Source organism: Protopterus annectens, chromosome 6.part1, assembly GCF_019279795.1.
Source record: "Protopterus annectens isolate FY-2018-M chromosome 6.part1, PAN1.0, whole genome shotgun sequence".
Classification (NCBI taxonomy): domain Eukaryota; kingdom Metazoa; phylum Chordata; order Ceratodontiformes; family Protopteridae; genus Protopterus; species Protopterus annectens.
The window spans coordinates 416,452,943-416,470,480 of NC_056738.1; the positions used below are offsets into that span (position 1 = coordinate 416,452,943).

Consider the following 17,538-nt stretch of genomic DNA (forward strand, 5'->3'; position numbering starts at 1 on the left):
GCCACTAGTGAAGTCACAATAGCGCAATAGTGCTATTTAACATTTCAGTGTCAACTGAAATTGACCTCAAGAGCCAAGAAATTAAAGTGTGCCCCAAAATGTTTGTAGGATTTAGCACTCTCAAAAATTGCCAGATACACAGGAGCATTATAGCGATGAAGCATAGATTCTAAAGAGGGTACTGCCTGAGGTTAATGGCTTTGTTATTATTAAGTGTGGTACATCAAATATGTTTGGATGCAAATACCAATGACAAGTGGTTGTTTCACAAATGAATACGATCTTTTAGCCAGTAGTTTAACTAGCAAAAATAAACTAGTATAACCTGAGTCAAGATAAGTCAAACTTTTTTACATCCTTCTGACAGCACTTACAATTATAAGCAACAAGTCTGATAGGACATAATAGTTCAATGCTTAAATAATTTTTGGAAATATACAAATGTTGAATTGGTACTTTCTGGAAATCTTATAACATTAATAAAGAAATAGCATTTAGTTGTCTGAGTTGTCTGCAACATTTAAAAAGAGTATTATTTTATTTTCTCATTTCAATTTTACATACTTTCATCCCTAATCTGTTAGTCTGAACATGCCACTGCTAAGTTCCCATATTTTTAAATATAGTTTTGATACACAGTCATTGGGTTAAAAGAGTTAAAGCCTTACAAGAAATATGTTTGTCTCATATATCTTACAAGCAAAACTCTGATTAGTCAGTGCAGGATTATCGAAAAAAACATGCTCATGATTATATTACCATAGGCTAGCAATCATAATATCTATCTAATTAACGCAGATTCACACTCTTATGTCTTTGCTACTCACTGCAGTTTCAGGCCCGACTCTGAAAGAAGCTGACCTGATAAAACAGGAAAGAACACTTGAGCCATATATAACTATGTCATTTACAGCAGAGCATTAGATAACCTGTACTATTCATTTTAGTTAATCATAAATTCCAGCAGAGAAACATCATTAGAGGGATCATGTTTAGTATAATGTTAGTATCAAGAATATACACTGGAAATTGGAGATGGTGAACAGCTACCAACTAAGATTTTTAACATAATTTTGTTGTTAAACTATCACAAATGGCTTCCAGCACAAATTTAATTGTAAAACTGTCCTGAAAGTTAAATGATTTCTATAGAGTAGATAGACATCATAGAATAATTTTCTAGAGGTGGATAATTACACTTTACCATCCCTGATAAAATGCTATGTTAGCTAAGAATGCATTTTCTAGTTCTTTATTTGAGGTTATTCAAGTATGAATGGCAAAATACTGAAACATTCAGCTCTGAAAATATATTTAATGCTGAAACTAGTACCAACAAAACTTGTCCATTTCCATATATACTCAGACCTAAAGATGAACTGAAGTCACAGAAGCCAGGGAATGCTGAATTTCTGACTGTTACTAGGTAAATGCATTAATGTGGATCACGTTTTTTTTTCTTCTTATCCCGTGGTTGCACACCGAGCAGTCTATGTATTAATTCCAATCAAAAGCATTTTTGTATCACAAATAGGGGAGGAACAAGGAAATGTTTTACAAAGCTAGAATTACCACTTCAGACCTGCAGGTGAAGATGGATGAATAGTTTAGGCAATGTTTGACCATTAACATGTTTAAAGATTTGCTTCACTACAACAACTGGTTTTCAGTTTGAGCTAGTTGTCTGTCAGAAGGCCATGAAAGAAACACTGAATATCCAGAATTAAATAAACAGAGACAACAAAAAAATCACTCAAGAAAATCAGAAATGATCCCAGACAGTCTAAATGAGCACGGGATTTTGGCTAACAAAAATAAGTTTTTTTTTTAAAAAAACATAAATGCTTCCCGCTCTGGCATGACCTTGATAGTCTTGTTGCTCACAAGCTAGAATACAAAACAGGAACTGTGCCAGGTGCACTAAATCATCAGAGTGGGTAGCACTTAAATTGTGTCTAAAACTTGTGAACTGCCACTGCATTTCTATCAATATATATACCTGCTGTGTGCCCAGCGAATGCCTTGTAACCTGAAGAGTGGACATACAAGCATACTAAAATATATGAGATGAGTCTTCTGAGTAATTAAACAGATACTTAAAGTTGGACAAACCTAGAACCCTGTGATAACAATAAACTAGCCCTTATAACTAAAGAATTTGAATCGTAGTTCCGCTTTAAGAAGTCCTTTAAAATGAGACGCATATGCATGTAGCTGTGTAACTATAGGGTAGCTTCCTTTCATTTTGTGATGCCCATTAACTAGAAAATATGCTGCAAAAGGTGAACTTAGATTATTTCTGCTGCATATGTTGTGAGAAAGGATGGCTACAAAATACAATACATTGTGTAATGTGTAGTTAATAGCATAAAAAGCTAATAGAAGGAGCATTGTTTACTAAAGGCAATTTTCATGAAGCTCGAGTATGAACATGTGCTCGAGATGTGAAAAGAGAGTGTGAGGAAATTTTGATCATGAAAACCGTTAGAATACAAAATGTAGTCTTTTTTTTCTTTGTATATTCTGTGTCACCATATCAACAATGGGTATGAAACTTAAAGGATCTCAGAGAAAACAACTAATTAACTTGAAAGCATTGCTAAAAAAGTTTTCATATCATAAATTGTGGGACAAAACATTACAATAATGTTAGGTTAATGTTATTTGCTTAAAAGGCTAATGATTAGTGAAGTGAATAGTAAGCTGAGTGTGGGTTAAAGCTCAACCACAAGCATAGCCCTCCACTTATATATATTTAGAGATTTAGATATCTAGAAATTATGAAATACTATATGTATATAACAAGTTGTCAATAAAATCATGTGATATATTATAAGGTAAAAAAGACATATAAGAATGCATACTTTATTCCTCATTGTTCAGAAAAATAAACTCAAGATTTAGTAGATACTTTGAGAGATTTGGAAGTAGTATGACTTTTAAGCTCAGTTTTCTGTTTCTTTTTCCCTACTTCCGACCAGTTATTTTTCTCAGGAGATCTTTTTAATGTGGAAGAACTTGACCAGTCCTTATCTTCAGGAATGGGGTTTATATTGTTGTTTTTGATGAAGGAGATGGTTTCTTCTATACTATTGAAAGTTTTTAAGTCATTTGAATAAAAAATTCTGATTTTTGCTGGGTATATGAGATGGGGTTTTATTTTATTTTATTTTAACAATCTTACTAATGGCCAGGCTTTCTTCCTTTGCTCAAGAACTCTTGAAGAATAGTCATTGTCAAATCTTATCTGGTGCTGCTTATAGGTTAGTGGTCTTTTCCTCCAAGCTGACTTGAGAATAAGATCTTTGTCCAGATAAGAAAGAAATTTGACAATTATGAACCTGGGAGAAGCAGAAGCTGAGGAATGTATTGGTTTCCCTATTGCTCTGTGGGGTCTCTCAATACCATTAGATAAGCCTTCCTTTAAATCACCTAATTCTGGGAGCCAAGTGTTTAAGAATAAAATTATGTTCTCACCCTCAACCTTTTCAGGGAGACTAAAACTCCTTATATTAGCTCTTTTTTCTCTGTTTTCTAGATTGTTGAGTTTGTTGGTTAACCAATTATTTTGTTGAGTAAGAAATTCAACCAGAGTCTCTTCTTCCTTGAGCCTTCTTCCATCGATATCAGTAAGTGATGTTTCAATGTCTATTAATTTAGATTGTTGTTGTTGAAGAATCTGTTTTAAGATGTCAGTTTGATTTTGACAGTTCTCTTGAAGACTTTCAAGTTTGTCTGTAAATTTGGCCGTCTTTAAGGAGAGATCCTGAAGAGTGGAGGACATCTGCTGTACATTCTTCTTCAGTAGTGTGTCAGAATTCTTTATGTTGCTCATTTGCACAATGATGTATTTTCTCCAGAATATTTTAACAGGAAAATGTTTAGGTATAATAGTCAAAGTTGGTATATCCTTAGATCAGTAGTTTAATAACAGTTTTGTCTTGTTTTTAAAAAAATTAGGTAATTTAATTTCCTGTAATTTGATGTAGTTTAAGGAGCTCAATAAATGCTGTTAACAGTTGGCTATTCAGGCTCCGCCCCTGTGTTTTATGCATTTTGGCAGTGTGATAGCATTCTGGAATCCAATCAGTTTGTTTCTTTAAAACAAAGTCCACTTGTCTAGGTAGTGGTCCACAAACAACACCTAGATCACTGTTTTGGCTTGCTGGAGTCACTGTAGGGGTTATTTTAGTAGCAACATCAAGCAAACATTTCCTGCAGGTTTTTCTTTACCTTAAGAAAGACATACATTTTCTTTTATGAGAAATGTCTGATGCTGTCTTCTGTACATGCTGTGCGATATTATTTTGTTGACGTGACTAGTGATTGCACAATTGAACTATCTTCCCAAATGCCAGAAGTACAGATGCAATTGAATAAGCAAGTAAATATGCCATAGTATGTTACTGAGTATAACATAAGGTTTGATGATATTAGATCTATAAAAACTATAACATTTTGCGAACAGTATTTGAACAGCTCCACATTTAGCATTATTTCTGGACTTGAGTTAAAAGTGATATTCATGACATTCTGATGAGGCATAATATGGTAAAGTATTTAGCATGTATTACTTCTTACTTGCCTTTGTAATACTGAAAATACTCAGTGGATTCTATAGTACCTTAGATACTCTGGTCAGAAGTCATTGTTACTTTTCTTGACGCATCTGTGTAATTTTCAGGATACTTTACAATAAGGATAAATGCATTTCTTTTTCTTTGAGCAAATTGCTAAGTGAGGCTAATGCTGTTATAACTTAGAAATTATCAGAAAACATTTTACTATAGGAAAAATAATGTAGCTGTAAATATAGGCTTTACACTGTCAGATTATCTTTGAGCAAGTCAGTGCACAGTGTAGTTAATGCATGAAAATGTGAGACGTACTTGGATGGTAGCAGGAATCGTTAAATAAAGCTCTTATGCATTAGCAGATCTATTATTAGCAAATTCAGTTGTATTTCTGTGTTTATCTGAAAAAAGGATGATGCCAGTGACTGCAGATTAAATTGCCTAACCTTACTTTAATCAAGCAGATGTTAATATTTTTGCAGTACAGAAGCTGGTTCAGACTAATGTACACCCAATGTATTACCAGAGAGTCATTGTATATTATTAAAATATCTTCACAAAGGCTATCATTCTGCATTGTTGCTCTAAGATGTACAGTTATATTATTCATGAAGCACTGCCACTGGGAAACTAGCATAATATTCAAAATGCAAGTTTGTTTTTATGTAAAAAATGCTTGCTACTTGGATGGAGGTACACCTCCTACTAATAGAAGTGAATTACACAGTAATATGAAGTGTGGTGCAAGTTCTAAATAAAGTTTTAATACAATTATGCACTTTGTTCACTTGCTTTTGATGAAATAACTGGTGAAATATAATTTATAGTTAATCATACTTTATTGATTAGAATATCATTTATTAAGCTGATAATTTGTACTTCTGTCATTTCTGACAAGTTTATGTTTGATAAAATGTTGAGCATGATTTGTACTTTTGAAATTTCTGAGATAATATACATTTGATGTAGAATCCACACAGAATCCACACAAAATGCAAGAAATCCACAGGCACCACTTTGTTGTATGTTAAGCGCATTCATGCCTTCCTGGACTTCATCAGAACAGACTTAAAACATATTAACTAGCATATATGCTCATAGTCAATTAAAATTCAACCAATCAAATCACATTTAATTCAAAATCCTCCAATAATAAAAGCATTCCAATCCCCTGTTAACATACACTCTTCCCCTTCACAGTTTTTCCTGTAGTCTTTGTAAAACATTATGGTCACATAAAGCATCATTCAAGCCCAGGGGTGTCAATGAATTTAATCTTAATTGCCAATGAAGTTCTTTTTCTACAAGCAAGTTTTTCCAATTGCCACCCCAGGATAAATTTTAATTTTATCTAAGATTAAAAATGTAAAATGTTTAAAATTGTGAATTTTAAATTTCTGGAATGATTGAGACTTTGGTTGAAATGATGGGGATATTGCTCAAAGTAATTACATCTATTATGAAGGGGGAGTACTACATCCAGAAATCTGAAATTATGAAGTTTTGCATTAAATGAGAAAAACAACGTGTGATTTATTGACTAGGCAACATTTGTTTCTTTGAGGCAAAAAGAAGATGGTTACACCATTATTTGGTAAATGTATTCAATGTAGAAGAACGGAACATGGTTGGGGGCTTGAAAGATGCAATAGAAGACTAATATGTTATAATTAGTGCATGAGTATATGGCTCCATTATACTGGTTTATGGTTCTTTCATCAGATTATCCTTTCTCCAGTTTAGTGCTAATGTTAGAGATCAATTGGACATGGCCATTACTGTTATTCAGTAAGACACAGGGTTGCCAACACTTTAAAGAAAACATCCAAGATGATAGATATCCAAGGATCAAAGGCATGAGGAATAATTTGGGGAGGGACTCCAGGGGTATCCCCCTGGGAAAATTTTGTAATTTTGTGTTACAAAATGTATATTTTAGAGCAGTTTTGGACAGTAAAATTTTGTAATTTTGTGTTACAAAATGCATGTTTTATAGCAGTTTTCCAGTGTACAAAACTGTCACATAACTGCTGTAAAATATGTATTTCTATTATTTATGCTTTTTTGCTTATTGGATTCCATATCAGGTATTCTAGAAACATAAACAATAAGCCTACAGTAAAATCCACCACAGCCAATGAATAGATCCAGGAAAGAGTGGCCTAACAGCAACTTCAGACAGATAATGAATCACTTAATACTTTAATTTCAACTAGTCTATTATTATAGTAGTATCTATAATTCAAACAACAGTACAAGCAGCAAATGTCAAAAACAATTCTGTACATTGCACCAAGTAATGAGTGGGGAATGGTTTGCTATAGTGAAGAGTGAAAAATAGTAATAGTAGTATGTACGAAAACAGCTAACAATAACTATACATGCAGGGAACCACAAACAGAAGTACAGGTGAAAAAAATAATACTAGGCCTAATAGCATTAGGTAAGACTTAGTCTATTTCTTTGGTATGGTTTCAGCAAAGTCATGAGGTGCTTTCTTCAATAATATTTCAAACTGCTACTTGCTGATAACAGCAGCTTATTGCAATGCAAAACAAATTTGTAAAACTCACTACAGGTCATGCTGTAATTCAGGACAACCTGCAGTTCGCCTTTCACCAAAGCAACTGTGGTTCTGTTTCATTCCAAACTCCACTTGGCATTCATCAATGAGAAAACTCTTTCTGGAATTGCATTGCTCCCAGGCAATGACAATGCGGCTGACACAACATTAAACAAGTTAACTGGAAATGCTTTAGCAGTATGGACTGCACTGAAAAACTTCTGCCATTTGTCACATGATAATGGCAGAATTAAATCAGCAGCAATGCATGTGAAGCTTTAGTGCCCAAGTCAACTTCCTGCAATAAGCCTATGGCAGTATCTACAGTTTTTACATGTTTAAATTCTGATGGTTTGCTGAGCGACAAGTGACTTAGTGCAAAAGCCATACTATCTTCTGACTCTGAGAAATTAAACTACTTCAAGTAGTGAAGGTAGAGTCCCAGGAACCACACAAACCAAAGTCCAAACCACAAATCCAATTTATTGGTTGTTTGGCTGTTTTTGCTTTCAATAAATTGGATTTGTGGTTTGGGCTTTGGTTTGTGTGGTTCCTGGAACTCTACCTTCACTGCTTGTGGTTCTTGGCTTTACTCTTTTGGACGTGTTTATGGCTTCTAGTAAATTAAATTACTTCTCCAGGTACATCAAACCCTTTTCGAGAGCAGCACAAAACATTTTCTATAATTGATGTCTGGAATGGCTGCATATTTTCATTTTCAAGAACAGCATGTGTTTTGGATCCAAAAAACTTAACTGCTATGCATGATTCAATTTTTGTTCTCAAGTTCTGCATTACTGGAAACAGTTCAATGAACATAAAATCTTCCCACTCCACTTTATGAACAGATGATTCAAAAACACTCCAGATATTTGCACAAAGCATAAGTAAGCTTTCTTGATATTAGTCTTCACCGATTCATGATCATGTGTGTCTTCTTCTATGCTCAGATTTGTACGAACTCCCTTAGGGCATTCACTGCCTAGAAAAATGAAATACAAAATGACTGTCGGCCAAGATTCCAATAACCTAGGATCCAGAGAAAGCCATCTGGTTGGTACATGTCTCAACCATTCATGGTACTCCAAATCCATGAATTCAAAAAAACTTTTTCAGGTCCATTCTGTAGTTCGCTGATATGGTGAAGTGACTATAAATTAATGTCACCGATATGTCATCATCACAGTCCATTTTGTCAATTACCTTCTTCAGCAGGTTGTGAATCACATGGTGCAGTGCAGTTAGTTTTGATGATGTCATTTCTTTTCAGCAACTCTGTGAAGACTGCTTGTGCTTTTAACTGACATTGGTATTATTAGCTGAATGTGATGATATGTGCATGATGTGAAGACCATTGTCAGCCAGGACCTGAAATATGTTTGCTACAGAAATAGAATGTTCATCATTAAGCTCAACAATGTCAAGATTTTTTTTGTTAAAGCCAGCTACTGCAGTAAAATATTGGACACATACAAGAAACATCTTGTAATTCTTCAAATTTGATACATCTCTCAACACAGAAAATCTCGATGTGGTGTTAGTCAAGTCCTTAACGACTGACTCGACTGACTTTGGAATGAGGACGCCAGTCACCAATGTCTCTGCCTTAGTGCCTTCACAGGTCATGGCTGAGTCCAGATACAGCTGGTGATCATGCTTAGTGCCAGAATGTGCAGCATTGTAAGAACTGTAATGGCGCACAGCATGATAGATCCTTGCCAAATCTACTGGCATTGCCTGTTTATCAACTCCAGTTAACAATGCTGATCTCTTGAAAAAAATGCTAATGGCAGCTGATTTCATGGAACAGTGTGCTTTTATGTGAGTCTGTGTATGGCTGTGAGTTAGCAAGTCATTTTTCTGCCATACGTCACCAATATGCTCTTTTTACAAACCAGGCAGTGAGCAGTGATCATATTGTCCTGGACTGCTTCACAGCATGCAAAATCAGTTTGCCATTCATGACAAAACCATGATATTCTCTCTTTAGCTTTCTCAGCCTTTACCTTTTTGTATGGCATGGCCACACAGTCTTGGTCTGAATCACTGTATATGTTTGCAATGCCTTTGCTTATATCCATTAAAAATACAACACTCAACGAATTACGCTCAGTATCATGAAAATAAATAAATAAGTCTAAAACAGTAAACAGCAGAAATGGGAACAAAAGCTCTAATGTTATTCGACAAAAACAAAAAACGTGCAACTTTTAACTACAACCAATCAAAATATGAATTACTGGTATTTACAGCATGTTTTGAATGGGCAGCATAGGTCTCAACTTCTTAAAGGGCCAATGTGGAATATAGACCCTAGCAATGTATAACAGATAGTCAAAATGTGAAACACCCTATTTTCACACTGCACAAAAATGTACCAGTTCTGTATGGCATGGCTGAAATGATCTTTCTGCCAGAGTTGAACATTTCACAGGTTTTGCATCAATTTACACTCCCTAAATAAGCACAAACCTTTCTACTTGGACATCACTGAAACTGCAGTACAATTATTGACTGCACTGTAATTCATTAGAAAAGTTACTAGAACATTTTTTATCAACCTACATTTCCTAAACAATAAGTATGACACTCTGGAATGGCATTGCTGATTATTTATATTAAAAAACTGCATCTAACTCAGAATTAACACCATAGTCCTCAACAGTCTTGCATCAATTTAAATTTGCTGATCAGTAATCAGCTTAAAAATCAGTTCTGTTCTGCAATAAGCAACCAGTTGACACATAGATGGATCACCCAGTCTGTCTGACTTTTTCATTAATCAAATATCAATAAATAAAATAAATTATATCTGCAGAAACAATTCATACATTGCGATACCTAACACAGAAATACTTCTACTTAGCAGAAAGTGACTAAATGGCATCAGCTATTTAAACAAAAACAGCATCCACATCCTCTCCTTTATCAGCTAAACTTGTAAAGTGTTCAGTTACACAAATGAGTGGTCTGAAGACAACCTTCCCAGTCAGACTTTACCAGCAATTGCATGTCAATAAATAAGTAAAATACTAAATATGGAAATACTAAATGACTTTATTAAGTCAATAACAAATGACCCCTACTCCTATCTTGGCAGTAGGAGCCATAAAATGTACCTCTGCCTAATTAAGTGAAGAAAGGAGCTCTAGCTCTCAACCTTCTATCCTCAAAATATGGAATACTTGCTAACAGCTTACCAACAACTTCAACTAGGAAACTTGCAGGATGGTGAAAATGCATTACGTTATACTTATAAAAAGTTGTTTTTCATACCTCTCAACTGTCCCTGATTTTGCCTCAAATCTTAGCTCTGTCACTCTTAATCCCTACTAAAACTGGTTAACTTTTGGAGAAAAGGTGCTGAGGTACACTTAATAAATAATGAGAATAATTAGAATTTTAGACTTCTTTTATTTCAGAAAATGTATAATAATTTACATATTCTTATTCACTCAATATCTCACATTAATATTACTAAGATTTGAAGTGTCCCTGATTATTTCTGGATTTGTCCCTGACTCTGGTGAGATTTGTTCCTGATTAGTTGAGAGCTATGACTTTGATGAATTTATATGATTCAGGATTATTTATCATGAATATGTAAACAATAAAAATCTTAACTCTAGCTTAACACTAACTGTGTGACAGACTCTATTAATATGGAACAAAATCAAAGTGATACAAACATCAGAAAATCAGATATTCAATTATTTCTGGCATTTCAGCAAGTATTATCATTAACTAGCTCATCTTTCTTATTTACTAGTTTATAGTTATCTTGTTATAAAGGTAATAGTCATTGCTACTCGTCACTTCACTCCACAAGTCCACAACCCCCTGTGCTATAGAGAAGGCAGGTAGGATTATGAATAAAAAAATCCAAATGCAACAACAACGTCACCAAGATTATCCAGCAAATGGTTCCTCATAATACCCTTTTCGAAGGTATTGCAGTGGTGCAATAACTGTAGCAACATGCCATTGGATGACTTCTGTGTGTGTCCTCTTTGGCTCACTTTGTGTTAGAAGTTATCAGATTTGCTCATATACTGCAATGCAGATTGGTTGTAATTGCAGGATATGTGTCAATCAAAAAACACAAAGCAGATCCACCACCATTTAATGAGGAGCAGCAGAAAAGTGACATTTGGCTATATAAATGTGGCGCATTCTGCAAGATCTGGAGCTCTTGACTGGTAAGATGGGCAGTGCAGCAAGTAAACTATGCCTGGTACTGTTAATAAAATTTAAGGTCCAGTCAATTCTCTGCCAAACCTCAAATCCAGGACTTTTCTAGGACACAGGACACAAGACTGAAAAACAGGATTGTCCTGGAAAATCCAGGACAGTTGACAACCCTAGTTAGATACTGCATTACAGTTAGTCAGCGTGTGTACCCCAGTTAGATACTGCATTACAGTTAGTCAGTGTGTGTACCCCAGTTAGATACTGCATTACAGTTAGTCAGTGTGTGTGTGTGAAATGCCATGGTTAGGGATATTATTTGGTTAGTTAATTTGCTCAGACTCAAACCCTGTACCTTGGTGACAGGAAACAAGAGCCTGAATCCTCTACCCCAACCACCAAGTTGTTAAAAATTAGTTTCAAGGAGTTGAGTGCCAAGTGCATTTTCAAAGAGCTGTGAGCTTCAAGGGAAGAGAAGTTTACTGCTGCTCATGCTAAGTCTGTTTGCAATGTGTAACTGTTTTGTGTAGCAAATGGTACCACTTTTGTGTCAAAGAACTTAAAAGTATCTTTAGTAGCAGAACAGGTAGTATACTTGCTTTTGATGGAGAAGGTTGTGAGTTCTACTTCCACAGCATGTAGATGGATTGCTGATGCTGTATTGTACTTTAAGGGGAGTGGGGTGCTACAGTCCTGAATATGTGGTCCTTTGGGTGAGACGGCTAGAAACTATGAACCTGTTGTCAGTTTGTCATCCATTCCCTATTGCAATATTGCCAGCTTACCATTTTTTAATGTAACATAGGCAACTTATTCTTCAAGTGCAACAGGTACTTTATTTGTAGTTGAAACACTGAAATATAAAGTTATTTGCTAGAAGCAACCTCTTCATTAGATATAAATCTCTTTAATGTGGAATTATTTAGTTGACTTTTACTTCTGCAGAGAGTGTGCATATTTACTGATACTGGTGGATTGTAATGACAGACTTTTGATTAGACTATTATGATGGAAATGTTCTGAATTGGGCAGTTTTGTCATTATTGGTTCATGCATTTTATTTCATTGCTTACTGGAAAAAAATGTTCACAACTACAAATTTAAAACATGCTCTATGTGGTGCTATATTATATAAGGAATATAATTTAATACAATCAGGAAGGCGAATCAAAGAACACATGTATGTATGCATGGTCCTAAATATGTGTGCTAGGGGCCTGTGATTTGAAAACAGCCCACAAAGGTAAACTTTATCTACCACTGGCCAGATGCATTTTGTATAAATGCGGGTTTCAATGCTGTTTCATTGAATGTGAGTTTTAAGGGCAGAGAAGTTTTAATGCTAAATCTGTTTTCATTGTGAGACTGTATTGCTTTGTTCAGTAAATGGCTATCAGTGTTTGTGCTATAAAATTTTAAATAAAAGTTTTAATTTAAATCCAAATAATCACTGTATAAGTAAAGCAGAAACAGTATGCAAATTACAGTGTTTATAGTAATTGGGGAGAAACAGCCAAGTAATGGGACACTAGAATGACTGCGAGGAAGTTGTATATGAGGGGGGCCCTGATCCATTACCATGCCTAGGGCCCCACTTGACCATGATCTGGCTCTGCTCCCCAACCACAGAAATACAGGGCATACATCCGCTGTAGCATACATCTAACTTGTGCAGATATGATAAGGAGTATGTTTAACCATTTACACTTTGTTCATACCACCAGTGATGTCAGCCACATTTAGAGCCAGAATTTGCTTCTGGAAGGAACTCAGCTGTAAAGTTACCTGGCTCACAACCTGCCATAACATCACATTTTGTATTTCATCTTGGTAGTGGCTTACACTGAAAGAATTAGTATGTGCACTAAGACACCCACAACACTTGCTGTTCAGTTTTAACTGATTTATTAAATATTTTTTTAATTAATATTTCTTGCTTTACTTTGCAATGACTAGGGGTGTGGCTTTTGCTATCATTTACAATGTCCCACCTGCTTATGTAATTATCTAAGCACTCTACACATTGTAGGAAGAGCAGCATGTGTGCCCCATCCACTGTGGACACTGTTACTTAAAGCTGCATGCGGCCAAAAATTAAGCAAGGACCTACAAGAGATGCCTTATGGAAAGCTTTGATGTTGCTGGCAACTGTATACTCATTTAGCCAAGAAATGAGCAATGGTATGTATGATCTGAGTACTTTACAGTTAATCATGTTATATATTTTTCTTGATTATCCTCAAGTAAACAGATATACCCTGGAGCTCTGGCCTCTGGCTTTGCACCCCCCTGCAAAAAATCCTGTGGGCCCCCTTGGCTTCCATTACAGTAGGTTTAAGGTATCACACAGTAAAAACTCTAGCTTGGCTGAGTTTTTCTTACAGTTTTTTACTAAATGGCTTGTCTGAATGACGTATTTACCCTCTGATTCTGGCTAGTTCATTACTTACATTGCATTAAGGCAATTCCAGGTCTGCTAGCTACAGAGCTAAATGTTCAATGTTTTTTCCTCCCATTGTCCCTGTTCTAGATGTTTTTTTTAAACCCAGTATATCTGGTGTTGTCTACACCTTATGGTAATTTGACAACATCATTCTTTCTCTTTTCTCGTTTATAGGTTGTTGTCAGTAAGTCTCATTTTGCAAAGTCTTTCCCCTTAAAGGAGAACCACACCCACAGACTAAAAAAACATGTTTGCTTCATCATGGTTTGGTGCTTCCTACATTTTAACACCACTCTGGGCTATTTACAGGGTTTTAAATATTTTTATACATAATTTCTGAATCTGACCACATGGGGTCTAGCATCTTGAAGTAATTCTGATTGTTTAGTCTGCCTCTAGGTATCCCACAACGCAGTGCTTGTCTGTAAAAAAATACATCATTGTGGCCTCTTTCTTCCTAAAGCTCTTGTCACTGCATTGATTTTACATGCATACACTGCTGTCTTTCAGTTAGTTTTAAGTAACATTTCATACCATTCAGTGACTACTTAAAACACAAACAGAGCAAATGCCACAAGACAGACTTTCAAAGTGCTTTTTACTGCTGCTTCTTTTTAGAATTGCTAAATTGCACTCTTTTGTGAAACCTCCCATCCCCCTTCACACCCAACTTCCCTAGCTGTCAAAGTGCTAAGAGTAATTTGAGCTGTTACCTGCTGTGATTGACAGGTCACAGCAAGAGACTTGACTCATGCACTGTTTCCTTGTTCTAGCCTTTACTTTCTGTATGGATAGGGGATGGATCAGGGAGCTGTGACATCACAGCATGGGTGGGTTTTTAGGACGGTCATGGTGATGTCAGTTTGGGGAGGGAATTGGCCAGAAAACTACTTGTATTCATTGACCTTGATGACTTGAATTGGAGACTGCAGCAAACTTTTCCAGGGTGGGATAAAAGTTTGAAAGTGAAGCCACCACAGTACAGTAAGGTACTGTTCTAGTGAAGAGAAACAGTTGATTTAAAATATTTAAAATGCTGTAGTGTTGTGTATTCATAGCAGGGACAGTAAATAGGGAGAAAAAAGACAGAGAAGGTGAGCATTTAATAACAGAATCCCACTGTTGCCCTTTAAGCTATTCATGAGGCTAAGTGACATTTGATATAATTATTTAATGTTGGCTGTATTGATACTGCTTACACTGTTCTCACTGATAAATTAGGGAGTTTTTTCTATAATTAGTTTACTGATTACTTATAGATGCAGAAGAAAGTTTCCAGGCTGGTTGTGGGTGTTACTTTCTACAGAGGCTAAAGTCAAGTGTCTTGCTATTGATTGGTGTGCTCTTCAGAACTTTTTGTTGCTTATTTTCTGGTTATAAGTAAGGCAATTTATTCTGACTCTGCCCATAACTCAGATGTACATCTTACAACACTGTACAACCACAGGAATTTCTCAATACAACCTACCCCCCCCCAAATTGTTATTGTACTTTAAATATTCAGTAGTTATGCGAAGAGTCTCTAGTTCCTGCTAGGCTGTAAGTTGCTCTTTGTGTTTAGACTTAGACTGTATTACACAAGTACAATTTCCAATAAATTAACTTCATAAACATAATCACAACAATCCCTTCAGCTCACATTGGTAACTACCTGGAATGATGGATTTGCATTTTCCAACTGTCTCTGTGACCATCCTGATTGAAATGGACATCTTGAGACAACATAGCAGTTGTTTCATGTTTACTTCCTAGTTAAATCAGACAACAAGTCAATCACATTCACCATAAGACTGAAGATGGAAGCATCTTGCAATACCTTGGTATTCAGAAATTATGCAAAGGCTAATCTACTAAAGCTGACTGATGCCCTGGATAAATTCAAAAGCCTCTTCCATCTTGATGATCCCCATATGTGAAATCCTTCACTTCCAAATTTGATGCACATGTACACAGAGCCATAACTGGCTCATTTTGCATCTGGTTCTACTTTCTTGTCTATCTGCCCTCAAAGATTAAGGAGCAAAAGAAAAGTGCAGGCCCTAATACCTTTCCACCTCATGCTCTGTATAACAGCAAAAAAGTGTTTTTTTTTTCTCCAATTTGGTGTTCCTCCCTAGAACGCGAAGCGCCAGGTCCTAACACCCTACCCTCTCACTTCCTGTAGAATTCAAATATAAACAGGCTCTATAAAAATGGGAAAAAAGACATATTTCACACAAAAAAAACTAACTCCCAAGATACCAAAAATGTTCTTGCTAAACTTAACAAGGAACTGTGTACCCTGATCATATAAAGGAAAGCAAGATATGAGATAAAATAATGAACCTAGGTGAAGGATAACCAAAAAGCCTTCTTTAATTATGTTAAAAATGTCTGAAACAATTCCCAGCACTGTGCACAGCTAATAGTAAATGATACCACATACTTAGATGAGAGTATATGACCAATCTACTAGTGGACAAATGTTGCTCGAATTTCACAACCCCAGACCTCCAATATTTACCGATCACATACCCAAACATGCACCCCTATAGGTTCTCAAGGAGTTGTCAAGGATCAAGAACGCTATACCTATGGACTTCTGGAGCCAGATAACATACCAGACTGCCTACTGGTCAGCCTGAAACATGAATGGTCTCAGCTCCAAAAGAAGCCATTCAGTATCTGCCTCAATAAAGTGATAGATTAGTGGAGGACAGCAATAGTCATTTTCTTGCACAAAGGAGCGGCTTCAATGGACCAGAGTAATTATACACTAATAAGTTGATCTATCTCATCTGTAAGTCTATGAAAAGGATCACAATAAGGATTATAATTAATATATAAGGATACAGGTAACTTACAGACTCTTGACCCAACCCCATTTAGATTTGTCAGTGGCAGGTACAGTCTAATTAACTCGGTCAACTTCTTCAAAAACATTATTGAAGCAATGGATGAGGGCAAAACTGTGCATACTGCATATGTATGGGTGTTCGATACCATCCCATACCCAGGTATCATAGATAAACTCTCCCAGCTAAACGTCAATACCTGTGTAACTTGTTGGATAGCAAATGGGCTTGCAAACAGAATCTAGGAGATTAGGATGAGCATCTATACCTTCTCCAAATGACCTGCCACTAACAGTGTACTCCAGAATTCAGTCTTGGGTCACTCCTATTTGGTGTTTATATCTTGAAGGTCAAAGCAAATGTTAAGGCTTTGTGGCTGACCAACTTTGCAGATGACATTTATTTTGGTGACATCATAAACTGCTTGAAAACACCAAGATCCTTCAAAGGCCTGTCCCAAACAAATAATTGGTGACAAAACCATGGACTAAAACTAAAAGCTAAGAAGTATATAATCATAACATTTGGCAAGCATGACTACTCCACTTTTAACTATCATATTGACAACACAGCCCTGTAAACTGATCCAGTATTTAGGGATCTGGGAACCTATGTTGACAATGAATTAATTTTTGATCACCATGTATCGACTGTTGTAAGGAAGTCCTTTTTCATTGTCATCTTATATGTAAAGGTACTACATCCAGATCTAGTGATATAATTGTTCCACTGTACTCAGCACTCATTAGGCCGATCATTGAATATAATGCCCCTTATTGTATGCATCGGTCTGAATACCTGTCACAGATGGAATTCACCATAAGACTGACCACAACACTTTCTCACTGAACTGTAAATATGCAGACCATCTCAAAGCCTTATCTCTTGTCCCTTTTTCAGTATTATATAGGTTACTGAGGGGAGACCTCTGCCTTG

At 35.8% G+C, this 17,538-nt stretch overlaps 1 protein-coding gene across 1 annotated transcript in view; it reads right to left on the reverse strand.

Annotated features, from left to right (window-relative positions):
• Positions 1–7,146: 7,146 nt before the first annotated feature.
• The window catches only part of LOC122805306 (solute carrier family 22 member 6-A-like), a 982,968-nt gene continuing 972,576 nt past the window's right edge, over positions 7,147–17,538 (reverse strand). The window contains exon 10 of the mRNA XM_044075394.1: positions 7,147–7,294. Within this exon, the coding sequence (XP_043931329.1) occupies positions 7,147–7,294 (148 nt within the window). The remainder of the gene's footprint in view (positions 7,295–17,538) is intronic.